Below are 22,487 nucleotides of genomic sequence, written 5' to 3' on the forward strand. Positions count from 1 at the left end.
TTAATATGCCACATTCATTTGACTCAGGAAAGGCATGTAGAAGTAACTGTACACAGTGTGCAATTTTTAAGGGCTGGGGGTGATATTGGGGTTCCTAAATTGGGTAGTGATGCATTACTGCTTCCAGAGCTGCAGTGCACTTATAAGGATGTTCTTAGAAAGACCCATATTTTCCCCATAGCAAGGCTGGCATTCCAAGCCCTGGTTGTCGGGGAAGTCTCAAAAATGCTCCTGAAAAGAGGTGGGCCCTTTGGCTCCTCCAAGCCCAGCCAAGGCTGTATAGAATGATCATCGTGTGGGGAGGGAATCGCCTCAGCTTTTCATGCGCTTCCAGGAACAGTTACTCTGACTTCCCTGGTCTCTTGGCAACGGATTTACCTTGGCATTGTCCTCTCAGACTAGTCCAAGCTGTGTAGAGCGATGGAGGAATCTTGGATCTCACTTCCTGCATCTGGAGAGATTGATAAAATCCTCAACCAGAGGCCTTAATTGCAGGGGTGGCCAACCTGAGGATCTCCAGATGCTATTGGACTACAATTTCCATCATTCCCAGTTGTGGCTGGGATGATGGAAGTTGTAGTCCAAAAATACCGGGAGAATGTCAGGCTGGCCACCCTTGGCTTATTGAGTTGTGTTCCTTTTGCCCCTCTTCCCCTCACAAGCTTAACCCAGAAGGTTACCTCTTCCCCCATTGGGTCAGGTCCCTACTTTCCTGTCTCCATGTGGGACCAAACTATACAATGGACCATGCACCCTACAATGAATCCCAAAGTACCTGTTTGTCTGGTTATGCCAGAAAGTACCCTGTTGAGTGGATGGTGGGCAGCCCAGGATGGGGAGAACTTCCTTGCAGCAATCCCAAATGCTCTCCTGCAAACAAAGGGGAACTCAACCCCAACTTGATAAGTGGGTTTCCTCCATGTTACAGAGCAGGGTGACCTACATGTTTAGGGAGACCTTCATGTTTCCTACATGTTATTGGAGTGAGGAGACCTGCTCCAGAGTCTGACACATTTTAAGGCCTGTTAGAGCTGAGAAAGCCAACCTCCAACTCCTAGAGAGAGAAGCAAAGGTGGACTGGACCCAATTATCTGATTATATTCCCTATGCAGCCCTTCAGAGTAAAAAACATGTAAGCATATGAGGTACTTACATCCACATCACGCAGATAACTAGCATAGCGCAGCAGCGGGATGCAGATCTGCATCGCCATGGATTGCATGGTTTCACAGATGCTCTGGATACAAATGTTAAAATACTGCAGATTGAAAATGAGATCACCTCAGAACTGTACTGACATGAAATAACATTATCAATACCACACTTACTGACAATCACTGGGCAGATCTTGTGCTATCAAACAAAACAAATGCATCTAAAGAAGGATTTATATTAAAAAGGAAGAAATCAGGAGTCTGTGCACAAGGTGAATTGTAGAATCATAGGAAGGGACATTGGAGGCCTTCTAGTTCAGTCCCATGCTCAATGAAGGAATCTGCTAAACCATTGGATGGCCATTCGGGCACTGTTGGAACACCTCCAGCGAGAGTCCACCACTGCACAAGGCACTGTTCCACTGTCTAAAAACTCTTAAAGTTATGAAATTCCTCCTAATGTCTTGTGTAAATCTGCTTCTTACCATTTCAACCCATTGATTCAAGTACACAGAAGCAACAGAGAATAAAGGATTCTTGTTGGGATATGCAACAGCTGCAGCCTCTTGCTGTATAGTTTGCATGTAATCTACTATGAAGGCAGAAGGGGCACTATAGTTTCCTCTTTAATGGTTAGACTAGCTAGGAGTTTCTGTTCTCTTTCCTGTTCCTGTTCCTTTGTGTATGAGTCAGAAGCAAGTTCTGTATTATCTCTGAGTGCTTTTGTCTCACAAGTAAAGTTATCTTAAAACCCTTTCACTGGTGTTTGCTCTGTACACCACACAGACAGAACACACTCTGCAAAAGGTTATGGGCTCAGACTTCTTCTTCTGTGTACTATAGTACACAGTCCAGAATGACCCTGAGGAGCAGAAAACCTTGAAGCAGCTTGGAAAGAGCAAAAGCCACAAGGAGATCCTCTAAGAGGAAACCTGCTGAATACAAGTAAGCTAAGCTAGGGTTTTTAAAAGAAAAAATTGCTTGCGGCTCTGTATTTAAACTTCCTGTGGGAAAGCTGAATAACGGAAATCATCAGCTATGAAAGTTTAAAGGAGAAATGCTTGTAGCAAAGGATGACTTGTGGGAGGTTACTATCACAGACAGATGAGCAGCAAATCCCCAAGAATGGGATAGGAAGGATAGATAGGCACGGTCAACCATTAGTCTACTAGTGGAAGATGACCAATTAATTCACATAAGGAATGAGGCTACAGCAAAGGGCATGTGGAATGCACTAAGAAATCTGCATGAAACAACTGGTTTGACCACATGAATGACATGCTGGAAGTGGTGGCACAACTGCACAGAACTGGGGAAGACACAAAAGTCACATAGTAGCCCTATTACTCTGTAGCCTGCCTGACTCCTATGGTGCCCTCATAAATGCCCTTGAGACAAGGCTTGAGGAAGACCTAACACTGGAATTTGTGAGAGGCAGACTTCTGGATGAATTCCAGTGCAGAAAGGAAGTCATGGAGGACAGTATCAGTTAAAATGGAGAAGCTGCACTGAAGACTGCAAGTGACAAGGCACACAAGAAGGAAACAAGAGCATGTTTCCAGTGCAAGAAAGAGGGACATTTAAAGAAAGACTGCTCCATATGGAAGGCAGAACAATGGAAACTGCAAATAAAGTCTCCACAAGCACCTAAGCAAAAGGCAAAGGCGTCATAGAACAATGGAGTGGATGCTTCAAAGCAACACAGAGTACTCATCCCAGGGCTGCTGCATTGACTCTGGTGCTACTATGACCAGTGATATAAACTTTTTCACAGAACTGGACTTAAGCAATAAGGAAAAACTTTATCGTGCAGATGGAAGCAGCATAACTGCACAGGGAATTGAACAACAATTTCTAACTGCGCCAAGGTAGATGGGGCCTCCTCACTATACCAGGAAAAGGTATCACAGACCACCTTCCTGATGGAAGGTGGTCTCTTATCAGTTAAGCGCATGACAACCAAAGGACTCAGCATTAAGTTTACATGATCCCCACCGCACGTTAAGGTGATCTGAGGAGGTCCGTCTCCAGTTGCCACCAGTTCATCTGGTGGCGACGCAGAGGCGGGCCTTCTCTGTAGCTGCTCCTGGGCTATGGAATGCACTCCTGGCAGAAATTCGTAATCTGAGATCATTGCTGTCGTTCGGGAGAGACCTTAAAATGTACTTATTTGGCCTGGCCTTCCAGAGTTTTAAATGATTGTTTTAAACTGTTTTAAATTGTTGCCCTGATTTTCAGGGCTTTTAGCTGTTTTATTGGTTTTATTGTGTTTTAATAGTTTGATTTTAATTGTTAATTTGTTTTTAATTGTTTTTATCATGTTGTGAACCGCCCTGAGCCATATCGGAAGGGCGGTATATAAATCTAATAAATAAATAAATAAGTTCTAAGGTAATGAGTGCACAATCCAAGAGGGGACAAAAACCCTGGCCAGAGCAATTGCAGATGAACATCTGTATCACTTAAGCACAGTGATGGAGAAGGTGAAACGCAACACACATAAGTAACATGACAACTGCATTCACCTATGGCATCGACATGTGGGCCACAGACACCCTGAAAGTGTAAAGGAACTGACAAAACAGCACCTGACAAAAGACCTTGTGATGTTAGCCTGTCCATTGACTATGAAGTGTGACTGTATCAGAGCCAAGGCCACAAGAGTAACACTTCCCAAAGCAAGCCAAACCAGAGCTTCAATACCACTTTATCTCATATAGAATGATGTATGTGGCCCAATGCAAGTATCAATGCAGTTAACTATCTCATGAAGCACAAGGATGAAGTGTTGGGAAAACTACAAAACCATGTAGCCATGGCAAGTAACAGATTTCAGCACAAGGCACTTTTACTTCAATATGACAATGGAGGCAAGTAACAGATTTCAGCACAAGGCACTTTTACTTCAATATGACAATGGAGGCGAGTTCACAGAGAAAACTGAGGACTTCTTAAGAGCTCATGGAATACAGAATCACAAACCAGTCCTGTACATGCCTGAACAGAATAGAGTGGCAGAACACAAAAATAGAACCCTAGCTGAAATGATTAGCTGCATGCTGACAGATTCCGGTCTACGGCAGAGGATACTAAGCATATACCTGTTCCTGAACCAGGCTTTTTAGGGATGGAGGCTAGAGAACTGAGTCAGATAGAAGTGACAAGGGATGATGTTCTAAACTGTCTGGAAAAACTGAAAGCTAACAAATCACCAGGGCCGGATGGCATCCATCCAAGAGTCCTCAAAGAACTCAAATGTGAAATTGCCGACCTCCTGGCTAAAATATTTAACTTATCCCTGAAATCGGGCTCTGTACCAGAGGACTGGAGAGTAGCAAATATAACACTGATTTTCAAAAAGGGATCCAGGGGCGATCCGGGAAATTACAGGCTGGTTAGCCTAACGTCCGTTCCAGGCAAATTGATGGAAAGCATCCTCAAGGATAAAATTGTAAAGCACCTAGAAGAACAGGCCCTGCTGGGAGTGAGCCAGCATGGCTTCCGCAAAGGTAAATCTTGCCTCACCAACCTTTTGGACTTCTTTGAGAGTGTCAACGAGTGTGTGGATCAAGGTGATCCAGTTGTCATAGTCTACCTGGACTTCCAAAAAGCTTTCGACAAAGTTCCTCATCAAAGACTCCTGAGGAAACTTAGCAGTCATGGGATAAGGGGACAAGTACATGTGTGGATTGCTAACTGGTTGAAAGACAGGAAACAGAGGGTAGGTATAAATGGAGAGTTTTCACAATGGAAGGAAGAAAGAAGGGGTCCCCCAGGGATCTGTACTGGGACCGGTGCTTTTTAATTTATTCATAAATGATCTAGAAGCAGGGGTAAGCAGCGAAGTGGCCAAATTTGCAGATGATACCAAACCCTTCCGGGCAGTGAAATCTGAAATGGATTGTGAGCAGCTCCAAAAGGATCTCTCTAGAATGGCGGAGTGGGCGACAAAATGGCAAATGAGGTTCAGTGTTAGCAAGTAGGGATGTGCGTGGTCCGGAGCAGTCCAGACCGGCACCGAAGGGGGGCCTTTCTTTTAGGGCGGGGAGGGTTTGCTTACCCCTCCCGCCTCTTTGCCCCCGCCAGAGGCCGTATTCTACTTTGTAATTTGGGTGCTGGAAACCAGCCGCCCCCGCCGGCCCCCCCCCCCGCGAGCGGATTAGGGCCAAAAGTTAGTAAACTACTGCCGCCATCCCGCCCTCCCTCCCACCCGCCCGCCCCCTGCGAGTGCTCACCACATTGTTTCCAAAAAAAGAGAAGAGCCCGCGAACAGAGCTCCTCTCTCGGCAAAGTCTCTGGCCCAACTGGGGCCTGGGGCACGCGCACGCACGCGCGATACGACGCCTGTTGGAACTTCTGCCGGAGGCCCGGTCTACCCGGGCCTCCGGCAGAAGAGGAATGCATATCAAACATTTAGATGTAAAAACAGCCTTTTTGTATGGCAAGCTTAATGAAGAAATCTATGTGGAACAGCTGCCAGGTTTCAAAGATAGAGAAAGACCTGACTTTGTATGCAAGTTGTACAAGAGAATATATGTACTAAAACAGGCCACAAGGGCTTGGAATGCAAAAATAAATGAAGTACTCATAAATGAAAACTTCACCAGAAATAAAGCAGATCATTGGGAATACAGATAGAAAGAGAAGATGATGGGAGCTACCTCCTCAGTCAAAGTTGCAAAATAGAAGAAATAATGGAGAACTTTGGAATGAAAGATGCAAAGGCAGTAAGTACTCCCATGGAAACCAGTTACTTAAAGGAGAGCAAGGAACAGAGTACATTGTTGCCAAACAACAATATAGAGAAGTACTGTATATACTCGAGTATAAGCCAATCTGAATATAAGCCAAGGTACCTAATTTTACCTAAGAAACCCAAAAAACTGATTGACTCAAGTACAAGCCTAGGGTGGGAAATGCAGCTGCTACTGGTGAGTTTCAATAATCAAAATAAATGCCAATAAAATTACATTAATTGAGACATCAGTGGGGTATATTGTGACCAGTATGTACTTTATTACAGGGGGACATTTTAGCACGGGCAGATAGATGACTCAAGTATAAGCCAAGGCTGATTTTTTCAGCACATTTTGGGTGATGAAAAATTCAGCTTATACTCAAGTATATACGGTAACTGGGAAATTGTTATACATTGCCTCTGTCACACGACCCAGTATTGCAGCAGCAATTGGGAACTTATGCAGGAAGGTCTCAACACCAAATCAGAAGGACTGGGATGCAGCAAAAAGGGTTATACATTGCCTAAAAGGAACTTTACACCTTAGTTTATTTATTTATTTTTATTACATATTTCTATACTGCCCAAAAATTGTGTCTCTGGGTGGTCTACAATTAAAATTATTTAAAGGATTAAATCAAACAATTAAAATTATTAAAATAATAAAATCATTTAAAACTGAACATTAAAATATTAACACTATAAATCTAATTAAAAGCCTGAGTGAATAAATATGTCTTCAGTGCCTTTTTAAAAGTTGCCAGAGATGAGGAGGTTCTTATTTCAACAGGGAGCACATTCCAAAGTCCTGGGGCAGCAACAGAGAAGGCCCGTTCCCGAATAGCCACCAAACGAGTTGGTGGCAACTGTAGACGAACCTCTCCAGATGATCTTAACAGGCGATGGGACTCATGGTGAATACCCAGGGCCTAAGCTGTTTAGGGTTTTATAGGGAGTAAACAGCACCTTGTATTTTTCCCGGAAAAGTCTTGGCAGCCACTGTAATTCTTTCAACACAGGAGTAATATAGTCTCTCCTAGAAGACCCAGAGACCAACCTGGCCACCACATTCTGGACCAATTGCAATTTCTGGACTATTTATTTTATTTATTTATTGTTAAATTTATATACCACCTTTCATTAAAACAATCCCAAGGATTACAGCAAAATTAAAAACAAGGTGGTAAAATAGACACAATTAAATTATTAAGTGAAAAATAATAAATAAATCTGACTTAAAATTTAAAACAAAAGCATAAAAGCAATACAGAGTACAAAGAGCAGCAACAGATAATCAAATAATTGCCCGGGCAAAAAGCCAAGATTTTACACTCTTTCTAAAAGCTGTGATGGAGACCGAGGAGCGAATAGCCACCGGGAGAGCATTCCAGAGTCTGGGGGCAGCAACAGACAAGGCCCTGTCCCGCATGCACAACAACCGAGCCTCCCTCATTGTCAGCACCCAGAGCAAAGCCCCCTCGGATGACCTCGTCAAGCGGGCAGTAACCCTTGGGAGGAGATGGTCCCTCAGGTATCCAGGGCCCAAACCGTTAACTATGTACAAAGGCAGTCCCACATAGAGCGCATTGCAGTAATCCAGCCTAGAGGTTACCAGAATATGTACCACCATTTCGAGGTCATTCATCTCAAGAAATGGACACAGCTGGCGTATCAGCCAAAGCTGATAAAAAGCAGCTCTGGCCACCGCCTCAACCTGGGACACCAGGGAGAGGTTTGGATCAAGAAGCACCCCCAGGCTGCATACCTGTTCCTTCCGGGGTAGCGTGACCACATCCAGAACTGGCAGATCAAAATAGTTTCCTGAGTTCCAACCCCACACAATAAGTACCTCCATTTTATCTAAATCCAGCCTCAGTTTGTTATCCCTCATCCAGCCCATTTCTGCCCCCAGGCAAGCATTCAGGGAGATTATGCCTTCTACTGATGATGTTGACATGGAGAAATAGAGTTGGGTATCATCAGCATATTGATAACATCCTATACCAAATCTCCTGATGATCTCTCCCAGGAGTTTCATGTAGATGTTAAAAAACAGCGATAGTATGGAGCCCTGAGGGACATCACACGAAAGTTCAGATTCTGAGGAACAACAGTCTCCAAGAGACACCATCTAGAATCTGCCCATGAGGTAGGAGCAGCCACCAACCCCCAACCCCCTCAGACATCCCAGAAGGATATTATGGTCGATAGGATTAAAGACCACTGAGAGATCCAAGAGGACCAAAAGAGTCACACTCCCTCTGTCAATTCCCAATTGGAGATCATCCATCAGGCTGACCAAGGCAGTCTCCACCCCATAGCCTGCCCAAAAGCCAGTTTGAAATGGGTCTAGTTAATGAGTTTTCCCCAAGACCACCTGGAGCTGGGGTGCTACCACCTTCTCAATCATCTTGCCCAGCCATGGAAGGTTGGAGACAGGCCTGTAGTTGCTTGACTCTGAGGGAATCCAAGGCAAGCTTCTTCGGAAGTGGTCTAATGATTGTCTCCTTAAGACAAGAAGGCATCCTGCCCTCCCTCAGAGATGCATTTATGATCACTACCAGGGCCAGGCCCTTTACAACAGCCTCCCTGCCAGATAGAATAAGCCATGTTGGGCAAGGATCAAGAGGGCAGGTGGTAGGCTGCAACATTCCAAGCAACAAGTCCACATCCTCAGGAGTCACAAACTGAAACTAATCCAGAGTCATCACATAAGAGGAGCTGCATGACAGCTCGGCATCAGACATTGTAACAATAGTGGAGTTTGAATCCAAGTCGGCCTGAATACAAGAGATTTTGTCCACATAAAAATTCATTAAAAATGTCACAGTGAGTAATTGTTGGTTCCAAGTACTGGTTCAAGGGGGAAGGCATGCACACCAGCCCCTTCATGACCCTGAACAACTCCACTGGATGTGAACTTGCAGATGTGATACAGGCAGAAAAGAATCACTTCTTTGCTGCATGTATTGCCTGAGCATAGATCTTCCAACATGCTTTATGTATATAATCTGTTGGATTCAAGTCAAGTCTTTCTCCACTTACATTCTAGTCATCTACCTTGCCACTTCAGCCCCCATAGTTACTCTGTATACCAAGGGGCCAGTTTTGAAGCAGCTTGGAGAGGACAATCAAGTTGATTGTTCCCATTCTCCAACAGAGTGTCAACAGGCTCACTGGCAGAGCCAACACCAAATCCTTCCAAGGCTTCTTGGAATCCTATTGGATCCGATAACCTTCTCGGGTGGACTTAATCTATGCCTTCCAGCAACTTCTGAATGCAGTCTAAGTGGATATGTGGATGAATTGACTGGAGACAATTTTGATAGAAAATCTACCAGCAGCTATCTGTTTTTGCTTGGAGGGGGACTCATCAGTTGGACCAACAGAAAACAAGTTTCTGGGGGGGGGTTCCCCCCAGAAAACAAGAATTAGCATTTCTTCTACAGAAGTAGAATACTTCACAGCTGCACAAGCTAGTACAGAAGTAATCTGGCTGCGACAACTATTGACTGACTTGGGTCAATGTTGAAGAGAACCCACACAAATCTTAGAAGATAATCAAGGTTGCATTGCTCTTGTACAAACAGAGAGTGTTAACCCTAGAACCAAGCATATAGATGTGAAATATTTCTTGAGATATTTACAGAAACAAGGACTTCAAAAGTTATCTTAAAACCCTTTCACTGGTGTTTTGCTCTGTACAGCATGCAGACAGAACACACTCTGCAACAGTTCTCATGATCACAGATTCCTGGGTAGGGGAGGGTTAACCCAGGAATCTGTGGTCATTTGGGGCACTGGGAGTCCTCCCAACTCAGCAGTTTTGAACCTGGGCAGCCCAGATCAAGTTAAAAGTGAGGTAGGACACAAAGAGAGACATCCAGCCTTCTTATTTGGGTTGCCTGAAGCACTGGCACATTTTAAACTGTTCTCAGACTGCTTTACCAAAGAGTTCTGTGGAAAGTGGGGCCAGCGAGAGGACAGCTACTGCACTACCGAGGGCTGCCTCTCCGCTGCTCCTGCAATGCATTGTGATATATGGGGGGGGGGGCAGCTCCCAGTTTCAGCAATGGAGAACACCATTGTGGCATTCATGTGGGCACACAAGCTGCAGAGCCCAAAGGAGACACTGGTTGTCTGGGAGGCACAAGGTAAGAGTGTGCCTTCCCCAGAGGTGGAACCAGGGTGGGGCTGGCAGGGCACATGCCCTAGGTGCCAGTTGCAGGGGGGCACAGGGTGCCTGCCATGCCCCACCCACCCCCAACCTCCACAATTTTTTTTTTTAATTTAAAAAAACAATTCCCTCCCCCGCCATTGCTGAGTCCGGGTGGGTGGCACTGGCGGGCGAGTGCTCTTCCATTGGCTTGCTGGGGCACTGCGTGTGCATGGCGCCCCCGCACCAGAATCAGCGCAGGGATACAATCAGCATTTGCTATGCTTCTTCAGGGCTGCACGAGACCACCTAGGAAATCTATCTTCAGCGCAGGGCTGTGAGGGAAGAAAAGGCAAAGGGTTCTGTTTACACACGTGGATGAGTGGACTAAGCAGCTGCTGATGGGGGCATTCGCATTACTTCATGGTGTGCTGCTGCTGCTGCCTCTGCCTGCCATTTTTGCCCACCGCTCAAGTACTGCTCAAATGAGTCAAATCTCTCTTGTATGTGTGAGAGTGAGAGGGTGCCACGCCCCTACCCTTGCCAACTGCAAGTTCCTTCTGAATCAGCGGGCTCAGCAGCTCCAGAATCAAGTCCATGCAGGCAGCATTCCCAACTAGGCTACCCTTGAGTGGATCCAACAGGAAATCACAAGGGGTGCCTGCCCACTGCCGAGTGTAGGTGTAGCCTAACTTGAAATACTGCCCTTACTGAATTCCAGAGCTGTGCATTTTGGGACTCGTAGTTCTGTGAATGACTACAGCAATGGATGCACTCCTTCAAGGAACTACATTTCCCAGTATGCACTGCTCTGGGTTTTGTTGCCTCCTTGCCCTTCCAGCTAAGCTACACCACTAGAGGGAGGGGGTGGGGGGACCTAATTTTCAAAACAGGAGCAGCAGGAAGGGGATGCAGCTCTTGGCTTGATGCAGGACTCCATGGCGGCAGGGAAGGGAAGATCCTGTCTGCTGTCCTCTGCCCCCGCCCCCTCCTCCAGAGACTCCAAAGTAAAGAAGGGAGAGGTGGAGAGGGTGAGGGAAGGCAGGGAAAGGAGGGCTTTCTGGGTGGGGGTGGGAGGAGCCTGCATCCCAGATATGAAAAGGTTTAGAAATACTTTTGCTCGAATTAATTGGTTTGGAGCTTGAAGGCTGTAGCTTCAGGCTCCAATCAGAAGCAGCTAGCCAGAGTCACAGTATCAGGCTGTTTGCCTTGTCGGCTGTACCCTTAACCCTTAAAGCAGCAAGTCTTTGTCATAACTGCTGTTTCCTACCCCATAAAAAGGACGGCATAGTACAGAAGCTTAGACAAACCCACTATGTTTAAAAATCCTCCTAGACAGGAGTTTTAATGTCTCATGATTCATAGTTGGGGCCAGTAAGTGTACTATGTCAGCTATTTTTGGTCAAACTCATTTTTAACTCATAACATGAATTTTGTTAGAGTTTTGTTCTGATTCTAGTTCAGTGAAGACTTTCAAATGATAGTTCCAATTCTGGAATAAAAATAAAAGTTCAGTACAGTTTGGAGTTCAATTTCTTTTTGACTCTCTGGGTTTTGCAGAAATCAATATTGAGCTTCCAATGCCTTTCCTTGCAGCAGTAAGTATGATTTATCTAGGAGAAGGTAAAAAGTACATCTTGGTACTAGCAATGTTAGCAAAATGTTTAATTCTCAGCTGCTGTGGTAGAGGACATCTCCTGGGTTATCATCCTATGCTCACTCCAGGGCAGGACATATGCTAATTAGCAAAAGCTTTAAAAGGAGCCGGATGGTATGAGGTAGCAACAGAAAAGGTGACTGGATTAGGTATGGAATATAGCTTCTTTTCTGGCAAGGAACCTGTGCTTTTGGCAGCTTCACAACAGGCAGAAATTTTAAAAGGTGAAGCTTTGGAGGTGCAGTGATGTGAAAAGCTTCACCTGCTATATTTCCATTTGCCATGCAGCTATTAAAGTAGAAAAGGCTGCTGTTCTAATATCCTTCTTTTCAATGCCATTAGTTTGCAATTCTTGTCCAGAATATACCTTTCTTCTCCCCTTGCTCATCTCTGACTTTCTCATTTTAAATTCCCCTTCTTGAAAATCTCATGAGCCAGTCTCTATCAGATACATGTTTATGACTGAACTATCATTGACTCCTTCCCATTCCCTATTTGTAATTATCTCATGAGGTTTTAAGGGCATTTTGGTGGAAAAACAGAAAAATAAATGTATTACCATTCACCTACATTCATACCAGATAAAATTTAAATACCTGTCAGTATGAGCATTCAGGCAGAGCAGGTAATAGCAATGCAGCTACTTCATTTTCTAGATGCATGAAATAAATCCAAAGGGATTTTGTTCTGAGTCCCGAGGTGCATTTAAAATTCTGTTATCTTCCCATCTATGCTGCTTGCTTAAGAGATCTTGTTCAGTACAAGACGTGGAGAATGGTGGCCCCAGTCCAACTCTGCATATTGTCCAGCTCTGTTGGCCCTGGTCCAACTCTGCAACTCTGCATATGCACCCATCTGAAAGATGGGCGTCCGATGTTTGGACAGGGGCGCAATTTCAGTGCTTGCCCTAGGCGCTGTTTTCCCTAGATATGTTTCTGGCGGCCCTTCCCTCAAGCCTAACCCCCATACATTCATGAGAGTGAGCCCTAAATCTTCTCCTTCTCCATGAGAGCCCTTCAGGTCTTTGGCTATCATTATTTCCCCATAGATTTCTCTTCACCAGGCTAAACATACCCTATTTTGTCAACCATTCTTCCTAAGATTGGGTCTCCAGATCGCTCAACATCTTTGTGAAAGATCTTGTGCCATTGTGGCTGGGGGTGATGGGAGTTGTAGTTCAACATCTGGGGACACAAGGTTTACCCTGTTAGCCTTTACCCGGCTCTAGGATAAAAGAAGTGAGTCCCTGCCATTCTTTGGTTTTTAGATTATTTTCAAGTGTTCATTTGTAGACCTAAATATTGTTCTTAATTCTGCTCAGCAGCATTTTGCAAAAGAACTCCAGCATGTTCCATCTGTCTGCCAAGAATGGAAGAGCTCCAGTGGTGCATGGTGGTTGATTCTGCTGATCAAAAGGGGAGGGGAGTGGTAATTATGCCAGGCTCTTCCCAGGCAGCAGTTTTGGACACTCCAGGCTTAAATGAAAGAGACATTTGATGCATGTTTCTCTTCAAGAAGCTTACCCCCAAGATATGAAGAACATGCACGGTGGATGGCTTCTCACTGAGCAAACTGCAAACCATCATTGTGAGTATTTCAGTGGCATTTTCTTGAAGGTCCTAAAAGGAAACCAAAAATCCATGGGTGACTGCGCTCCTTAGCTTCTTCCTATTTTGTCTGGGATACACCATCCCACCCAGTTCACAGTTGTACTTGCCAAGGTATTTTTGAGGTTGGATGAGAATTTACCTTGCTGCAGATGTCCCCTCTGCCTAGGTAGCATGCTGCCATCCCACGAATACTCTGCCGGATGAGAGAGCCCTCTGTTTCAGGAGAGATTGGAGGATGCAGTTTGCTGGCAGAATGGAGGGAGAAAAGTGTGACGGGGAGAGAGTGAGTGATCTAATGTTGAGGTTGCCTCTGGTGGATAATCCTTTGCATCCCAGTATTTAGATTAGCTGTAAGCTATATCGGGAAACTGTTGAGTGCAAGGCTCCAGCCACTGCATATGAGTACATGTTATGAGAGTATTATAATGGCAATATTTAAAGATAATAACTTCTATAAAAATACTAGTTTTCTATAAAAATACTAGATAACTTCTATAGAAATACTAGTTTACTAGTCTACGTATATGGCTTCTAGTAAAGCATATATGGCTTCTAGTACAGCACACAGACAAAGCTTAAGACATCAAACATAGCACTGATTGCACAGGGTTTCATGAAAATAGTTTCAAGGTTTAATGAAATAATGTTCAAGGAACATTTTACTTACAAACTATAAATAAAGAAAAGAGTCAAGTGAGATGCCCGAAGGCCACCTGACTTCCATCTAAATTTCTACCTTTTTCTCCTAAAAGTTATCGGTAAAAATGTTTACATGTAGGTAATCATCTCTAGGTCTAGCTGAATCAAAATGAAATAAAGAAAGGTGATTATATCCCTAATATCTGTCACACTAGACACCCAAGAGCACCTGCATGCTTGCATGCAGAAGGTTCTAAGCTCCCTCCCTGGTATCTTCAAGATAGGGCTGAGAGATACTCCTGCCTGAAACCTTGGAGAAGCTGCTGCTGTCTGTGTACTGAGCTAGATAGACCAAAAGTCTGACTCAGTAGAAGGCAGCTTTCTATGTTCCTATGCAGCCCTCAGAAGCCCAAGTTCTATAAAATTCTGGCTTCAGACCCTGACAAACAGCTAGGCCACTGTGTAATCTGAGGATTCCAACGTGCAGTTGAAAGGAGAATAGAATTGGTAACCTACGGACATAACACGGATCCTTCAATGGACCCATGGTTCCATGCCCCCCCTCCCATCAAAATGGAGAGCTCCCTCTCTGCAGTCTTGCTTACTGCAGAGAGGACGGGGAACTGGTTGCCTGGGCTTCCTTCTTTAATGAAAGACAGCCCTGGCAGCCAGCTGGAGCAAGGGAGGAACTTCCTCCCTCAACTCTGGTTGCATAAAGGGGAAACAGTGATGCCAGCGTTTGGATGTAACACTGGCACCATAGAACTAGAGTTAAAGGTGGCAAAACTCACTACAAACTGAAGGTACAAAATAGAATGTGGTGAGGGAAACTGCAGATCAATTTCTTAACAAAACTAAGGTTGGCTGTATTTGGACATAAAGTTTCTGAAACCAGAGGTAAAGGGACCTCTGGTTTTGTGTTACATGCAAACGTGGCCATTGAATCCTGAGGCAATTAGATTGTGCTTCCCAAACTTCTCTGAATACCAGTGGTCACTTGCTAGGAGTTGGAGGAGTCCAAATCTTTCTGGCCCCTCCCAGAAACAGTAAGGCTGTTCTCATTATTGTTAACTAGACAAGTGTCCTATCCAGGTTTGGGAGCTGTGCTGAGTTTTCCCTGATTTTTGGCCATGCATGAGTTAAAAGCTAGGTGCCTGAAGGAGGGAAAAGTAATCATGTGAGAGGTAGGCGCAGGTTCCAGTGGTGTCATCCTACCCACCACTTTTACCCAGCATATTACCAAGGTAGGAAGAAATGCCTAGTGACTGCCATCCAAATGAATACTATGCTAGTACAATGGACAAAGAAGCATCCACTCAAGAAGTATGCATAACTGAGCAGATGCTCAAAGTTTCACAATCTCTTGCGCTCTTGGGTCACTTGTGCAAACATTACACTTGTGCAACAAGAATAGTAAGTAGCATGACATCATTTCCTGGAGCATATATGGACTCAGGAAGAGGTTTCACAGCAGGAGGTGTTTCACAGGTTGTGCAAGCACAACTTGTTGAACCAATGCAAAAGTTGTCTGGCATGCAAGTTCCTCACATAGGAACACAGATAGCTGCCATATACAGAGTCAGACCACAGGTCCATCTAGCTCAGTGTTGTCTACACAGACTGGCAGAGGCTTCTCCAAGGTTGCAGGCAGGAGTCTCTCTCAGCCCTGTCTTGGAGATGCCAGAAAAGGAACTTGGAACCTTCTGCTCTTCCCAGAGTGGCTCCATCCCCTGAAGGGAATATCTTACAGTGTTCATACATCAAGTTTCCCATTCAAATGCAACCAGGGTAGACCCTCCTTAGCTAAGGGGACAAGTCATGCTTGCTACCACAAGACTAGCTCTCCTTTCCTAAGAGAGCGACTAGTAGGACTAGCTAACACAACAGACTTGCAATAATGCAACATGTTTGTACTAGTACAGCATTAGTCTCACATGAGCCACTCTTTCTTAGTGTTTCACTCAAAAAATCATTGAAAAAAGTGGAGGGCCAATGGGCAACCCCCTCCCCCCATTTTTATTGATCTCCTCCTCCTGCCTAGGTCTTGACTGGCCTGTTCCCATTCCTGAATATCTAAGGTTCCCTGACCTGGTCCACCCTTCCATCTCTACTGCTATGAAAAGATATCTTGCCTACCCTTCAAAGGAAAAAAGATACCTCAAGGTGTAGCTTGTCATCATTCCAGCTATGTGGATGTAGATGGCTTCTGGCTTGAGATAGGATTTCTCCATCTCTTTCTGGGGAAGATCAAGGGACAAAATGGAGCAGTTGAGAACCAACCCTTAGGAAGTCCAGAAATGCTGCTCTAGCCCCACTCTGACCATTCTCTCTCAACTGAACCACCCACTTGTTTTTTTCTGAGCTCCTTTTTCATCTACTGATAATTCATAGAAGATGAATAAGGCTTTGCTGTCCTCAGTGAGACAGGCTTTCAGATATTTGAAGAATGTTGTTATCATGTTCTTCTTCAAGTCAACTATACCACAGTTCATTCAACCTTCCTTTATAAGACTAGTTTTCTGCAACCCTGAGAATCTCCATTGACACTATGGTTCTCTTTATAAAGCTTAACATTGTTTTAGCCTTTTTTGCAGTGGCATCAAACTGCTGGCTCATGGTCTACTTGTGCTTGACTGCATTTCAATATCCTTTTTACATGTGCTATGGCCAAGCCAGGTATTCCACATCATATGCCATTGATCTTTGTGTATGGATTTCCAATCTGTTATGAATCCACTTGATTATATTATCTTCTATTCCAGGGGTTCCCAACCTTGGGTCCCCAGATGATGATGAGACTTCAACTCTTCTCATCCCTGAAGCTCACTGAATCTGGGGGTGATGGGAGATGTAGTTCAAAAACATCTGAGGACCCAAGGTTGGGAACCCCAGATCTAGCCTGAATTTCGTCAGTTTGCTGGTCCTTTTCATCAGCCATGTCCAGGAACTTGGCTTCCATACAACTTTTCTCCCAACCCAATCCCAGGGCTGATCAGCCTGCCTCCCTCCTACCAACTAGTTGCCACATTCCAGATGTATTTCTACATTTCACTTACCACTAATCTCTCCACGTAAACCTCTTTGCTATCACAGGACTGGTCATCGAGTGTTTCCTTCTGATGACTTATAGCCATATAGGCTTTATTGTAAATATGGTACAGCTTATCTACGCTGGAAATGTTGGTCTGAAAATTGCAGGAATTGGGCCATTAGTCAAAGAAAGTCATTGTTGCAGAATGGTCCAGGCACCCTTCCTGGATAGCTTGCTGTAAAGCCCTCTCTTGGGGCAGTTTGTGAATCTTGTACAATATTCTCTTGTTTCAGAGATAATCCGAAAAATGATAGGAGAAGCTGGGCATTCCCTGCAATCTCAATGGAACAAAGTCATGGAAAGCTCTCTGCTGGTGGGTGGCGGTTCGACCTGCTCTGTAGTCATATTAGGCAGATCAAAGGAGGGACTGCTTTTCTGGTTGGGGACTTCCCCATCAGCCAGCCCTTAGGCCTCCCCCCCCCCCACCCCCCGCCAAGCTTTCCCTACACCTTCCCTCTGGCAGAAAGAGCTTTGACTTTGTCCTCAGCTGTTAGGGATCAGAAGACTCTGATATATGTAGCTCCACGTGTATACATAGAATCAAAGAAGCATAGAGTTGGAGAGTGCCTTGGAGGCCATCTAGTCCAATCTACTCTCAGTGAAAGAAATCCAGAGCTAGAGCATCCCCAACAGGTGGCTGTCCAGCCCCACCTCTGCTTGAAGATCTCCAGCCTTCATGTCTCATCCCATTCCCACCACTCCCCTAGGAAATTTCATTCTATTGGTAATGAGCCTTCCTGTTGCCAATGTATCTTTGTGTACTTGTGAACAACTTTAGAAGCCATCTTGGCTGACAGGCAGGGTTACATAAATATATCAATAACCAACAACATGCTTGTGATCATCCTGTGAGATTTTATCTACCTGAACTTCACTGTAGATGGTGTCCCAGAGACTGGTGATTTTGTCCTCCCGGATTTTTTCATAGTTCTTGGTGTTTGCTGCCAGTGGGAAATGGGGGGGGGGGGCGGAATGGGATGAGACATGGAGAATGTGGAGAGGGATTAGTAGTACCCCCTTCAAAAGAACCCAGCTTGCCATCTCCAAAGCCTTATTTGTTTAGAGAACTGAAGTAGGCAAGAGGATGAACAATGAGAAAGCACACCTCCCTTGCAGGAATGTTTCAAGGAAGATAAATAACACAATCATCAGATTTTCCCTCCCCCCCCCCCAAATCCTCCAGCCCAGGACAAGAACATCTTCTAACCTTCATCATTCCCAAAGCCAAAGGTACTCCTACAGCTACCCTGGACAGTTTTCTTAGATCCTGCAACAGGGTGGCTTTTGCTCCTATTTGCAGGATTCTCGCCCTTTGACTTCCTCTTGAGGAGGCCCATAGAAAGCGGTGCTGATTGCAGCCTAGAATAGAGTGGGGAGAAAGTAAGAGATGGGGTTTGCTGTGCCATCCTGTTTGAAGTACCTCAAGGCTGCAGACTTGATTTGAATTCATTGATGGGCAATTCATAACAGACATCTTGTGAAAAGCCACTGGATGAAAATCTGCAATTTAATTTGGTATCTCTTACTTCCAGTGCTTAGATTGGAACCAAATAGGAAGTGAGTTGTATTGGTCTTCCTGAGAAGAAATAGGATCATTTCCCACCCCACTTCAAGCAATGTTATATATTTGAACTACAATGAGAAACACATCTGTCTATAATACCTTGCACACAGATATTCACTAAATAAATAGATTGTGGATTGTACATAATCACTAAGATATGCCACCTAAATATTCCCCATGATATAGATTATTAGACCACATAATATCACTATAATATAAGCCATATTAAACCTGTGCAAAGTTGGATCAGTAAAATCTGACATAGGGGCTATTCACACATGCATGCAAAACCGGGCTAAACAAGCCCAGCCCAGTTTTGCTGGCGTGTATGAACCGTCGGGAACTGCTCCCAGTGGCAGTGCAGCAGCAAACCTGCTTCAGGAGGCTCCCCATAATGCAATGCAGACTTGCGTGGTGTATCATGGGAGTCCCAGGGGTCTCTCAGCCCCCAATCCTCCCTACTGCTGGTAGCAGCTGGCAAACATCTGAGCGAGCGATCAGCACACCCAGCCAGTAGGAAAGGATCATTGCAGGGGAGGTAAGCATTTTGAGGCCTCCTCCCCTCACCCTTTTTGAGTCCTTTCTCCAATCGTGAGAAAGGGCTCATGCTCTGATTTTACCCAAATTGGAGGGGTTCAGAGAAAGTCCAAACCAGAACTTGCACAGCCCAGTTCAGACCAGACTTTTCTGACCACATTTTGTAGGAGGGGCAGAGCGTTCCAGAGCTTTCCAGGGCGTTCCAGAGATCCGAATAGCAGCAAGAGTCTGCTCTCTCTCTTTTTAAGTGATCATGGCTGGGGAGGGGGGAGCCCATCTCCTGCCTTCTATCTGTTCACCCACTGAACTGGCCAGCCTGTGCATATATCCTTTTATTAAAAAGATTTGTAAAGTTTTTTTAGCCAGTTTTGATTCCCAAGCAACTGATTTCTTGGTTTCTCCTGTAATAATCTGATGTTACTTCACTTCCTCCTTAGATTCTCTGTCATATCATAGCCCCTGCATCTCTCTGGTACTAAGTTACTTTTCTTCCAGGTTCACAGTGAGTATCTTTTAAAAAACGTTTTAAGGTTTGTCCTATCCTGACCCCAGTCCCAATTCCAGTCCTGATTCCAACTGCAATTTGCAGAAGTTTTAAAATCATTGGCTGACATCCTGACTAAATAACTGGATGAAAGTTCCACTGAAATTAAGCAATGCTTTAGAGTAACTCCTGAGTAGTACTATTGAGTAACTAAGTCTGGCCATAAACCATTGTCCACAGAGAAGAGGGCCTTTGCAGTTATCCTTCCAAACACACCAAATGTGGAACATTTCTACACAAAACCATTATTGGGAATACATCACTCTTATGTCTACACATAACACATTTACTTAATAATTGCCACATCTCACAGAGGCTGTTCACATGAGCAGCCCTGCCCATGCTTGTTTCATGAAAGGCAGTCAATGGAGTTCTTGCTTGTGTGACTGAGAGGGCTGTTTTTCTGGAGTGTGAGGTGTGGGTTCAAATCCTGACTCCTTTGCCTTTTCTATAAACTTTGTTTCTCATACATAAATGAGTGTTTACCCTAGTCCTCATCCTCGGGTTCTGTCCAAGCCAAGGCGCAATTTTGTGGAGTCATTTTCCCTAGAGCTGAGCACCACCTTTCAATAACTCTTCCCTGTCTGGGGGGGGGGCACCCCAGGACTGTCCTCATGTTTCATGGATAATTTTGTCTTTAAGAATTCCTACTTACATCGTTAAAAGATATTGCCCTTCTCTGTCTGTCTTTCTCTGTGGGGGCCTGTGTCTGCCTGACACTTTGTCTCTTTCACACACACTAGCAAAGATGAAACATGATCATGAGATGGCAGAAGAAACCACTAGCCACCTCTGGTAGTCTGGCAGTTGAACCAGCAGAGTCTGAGGATGATGTCACAAGGAGGAAGCCTTACTGTTGTTGTTGTTGTAGTCAGACCCAGCAGTGTGCAGTGTTCTATTGGGGGCGGGGCTGTAGCTCAATGCTGACACACTTACTTTGCATAGATGAAGCTCCAAATTCCATCCCTGGCATCTCCTCTGGCTGGGAACAATCCTTTCCAGAGAGCAATTGCCACTCAGAACAGACAATATTAAGTCTGAGGAATCAATAGACTCCATAGCGGACAGAGTATCCTACCCTAGTCCAAGAACTGCAGGCGCTCCTCTTTTGTGATTTAAGACAAGGACGCTGCAGAATCTAAATTTCTTAGCTAGTTTACTGGTGAAATACATTAGGATAAGAAAGACCTAATCCTATCTAATAGCAACTTAGTGAGCCTCTTCTCATGAGCAGCAGGAAGGGCTAGAGGGTGGGCTGTGAGGAAGGCTGGTTAAATGTACTTTTTCCCCACAGACAAGCAGTTCTTCCTCCTTGGGTGCGTGGATCACCCACCCAGATAAGCACCAGTTCCTGCCAGTAGCTCTGAGGATCAGGGTGCCGTGATGCACCGCCCCACATCGCCCTGCCCCCTGGAGCTCCAATAATGCATGGTGTGAGTGCATGGTGCATTATTGAGATCCCCCCCCCCTGGTCTGCCACTCATAGCTGCTAGCAGCAGCTGACACAACCCGGGAAACGAGGTTGCTCCCTTAACCTTGTTTTTAAGGGTGGCTAGTTAGGCAGATTTGCCATTGTGGTGCCACCAAGATTGGCCCGATCCTGGCAGTTCACACATGCATGCAAAACCAGGCTGGGCTCCTTTAGCCCGGTTTTGCATGCTCCTGTGGATAGTCTCAATGAATAAGCCTGGAGAGAGAGGGGGGGGGATGTTTCCATCTCCTCTCTAAGAGGAAAGGAAGAGGATTGATTCAATTCAGGAAGTACCTGAGGAGTCAAAGCAGGGGTCATAGAGTAGAGGCAAGCAGGGACAGGTAAGGAGACCTTCACTAACCACCTCTACTCCCAATGCCCCTAGTGGCCATTGGGATAGTTGGTGCAAAAGGTCAATGTCACTGGAACACCATCTCCAACAGAGACCACACCCACCCCCCCTTTAAATTCATTTTTAAGTACATCACCCTGCCTCTTTGAACAGGTGCGAAGTGAAACTCCTCAGACTTGGGCAGCAGAACTAGTGTCTTAATGAAGCTGTCTTAGCTGTGGGTCTCCTGGTTTCATGGCTTAATTGGTGCAGTAAACGTTTTTGAATTTTTGCTATGCAACACCTGCAGCATAGCAACTACATGGTGCTGGACACTCTCGCAGGGTGGGATGTGGTTTTTTTTTTTTAAAAAATGCATGTTATCTGTTCTTTATGCTTTCATTAAATTGACTTGTTTTATAGAGTTTATATTGTTAGCTGTCCTGAATAGCAGTATGCTGGAGGGATGCAGTAGAATTATTATTAATGTTAATATTAATATAGCCCTAACCCCTGCTACCTGAGCAAAGAGGTGCCTTTTAAAGTGATGGTTCTTTTATATTTAACATGGAGAAAGCAACTGGCCCAATTCACCACCACCATCCCCAGCACAGCAATCCAGTGACTGTTACTGGTTCTTGTCTTTATGTTGCGAGGCACAGCACGTGGCAGATGGCAACAACAAGAGACTCTGTCTGGCAGACCAAGAGGCTTACTTGAGATGCTCTCTAATGCCTTTTGAGATTTGCAGTGAGTCCTTTGAAGCCTCTAGACCTGTGAGTTGTTAAGTAGCCAGTGTTGGCTAGGATTAGGAGAGGAGAGCTGGTCTTGTGGTAGCAAGCATGACTTGTCCCCTTAGCTAAGCAGGGTCTGCCCTGGTTGCATATTAATGGGGGACTTGATGTGTGAGCACTGTAAGATACTCCTCTCAGGGGATGGAGCCACTCTGGGAAGAGCATCTAGTTTCCAAGTTCCCTCCCTGGCAACTCCAAGGT

General features: G+C 45.0%; 1 protein-coding gene across 2 annotated transcripts in view; it reads right to left on the minus strand.

The window, feature by feature from the left end:
- The window catches only part of LOC128342564 (uncharacterized), a 20,819-nt gene extending 256 nt beyond the window's left edge, over positions 1–20,563 (minus strand). The window contains exons 1-9 of one of the 2 annotated variants that reach the window (XM_053289973.1): positions 20,346–20,562; positions 18,253–18,404; positions 17,910–17,986; positions 17,011–17,139; positions 16,112–16,191; positions 13,455–13,560; positions 13,229–13,324; positions 1,154–1,258; positions 379–451 (exon numbers count right to left, since the gene is read on the minus strand). In XM_053289973.1, the coding sequence (XP_053145948.1) occupies positions 379–451; positions 1,154–1,258; positions 13,229–13,324; positions 13,455–13,560; positions 16,112–16,191; positions 17,011–17,139; positions 17,910–17,986; positions 18,253–18,404; positions 20,346–20,347 (820 nt within the window). In that variant the 5' untranslated portion in view covers positions 20,348–20,562. Of the gene's footprint in view, positions 1–378; positions 452–1,153; positions 1,259–13,228; positions 13,325–13,454; positions 13,561–16,111; positions 16,192–17,010; positions 17,140–17,909; positions 17,987–18,252; positions 18,405–20,345 lie in introns of both variants that reach the window. The other variant, XM_053289974.1, reaches the window with a different exon arrangement.
- Positions 20,564–22,487: the final 1,924 nt, after the last annotated feature.

This window comes from Hemicordylus capensis, chromosome 2 (genome assembly GCF_027244095.1).
Source record: "Hemicordylus capensis ecotype Gifberg chromosome 2, rHemCap1.1.pri, whole genome shotgun sequence".
Classification (NCBI taxonomy): domain Eukaryota; kingdom Metazoa; phylum Chordata; class Lepidosauria; order Squamata; family Cordylidae; genus Hemicordylus; species Hemicordylus capensis.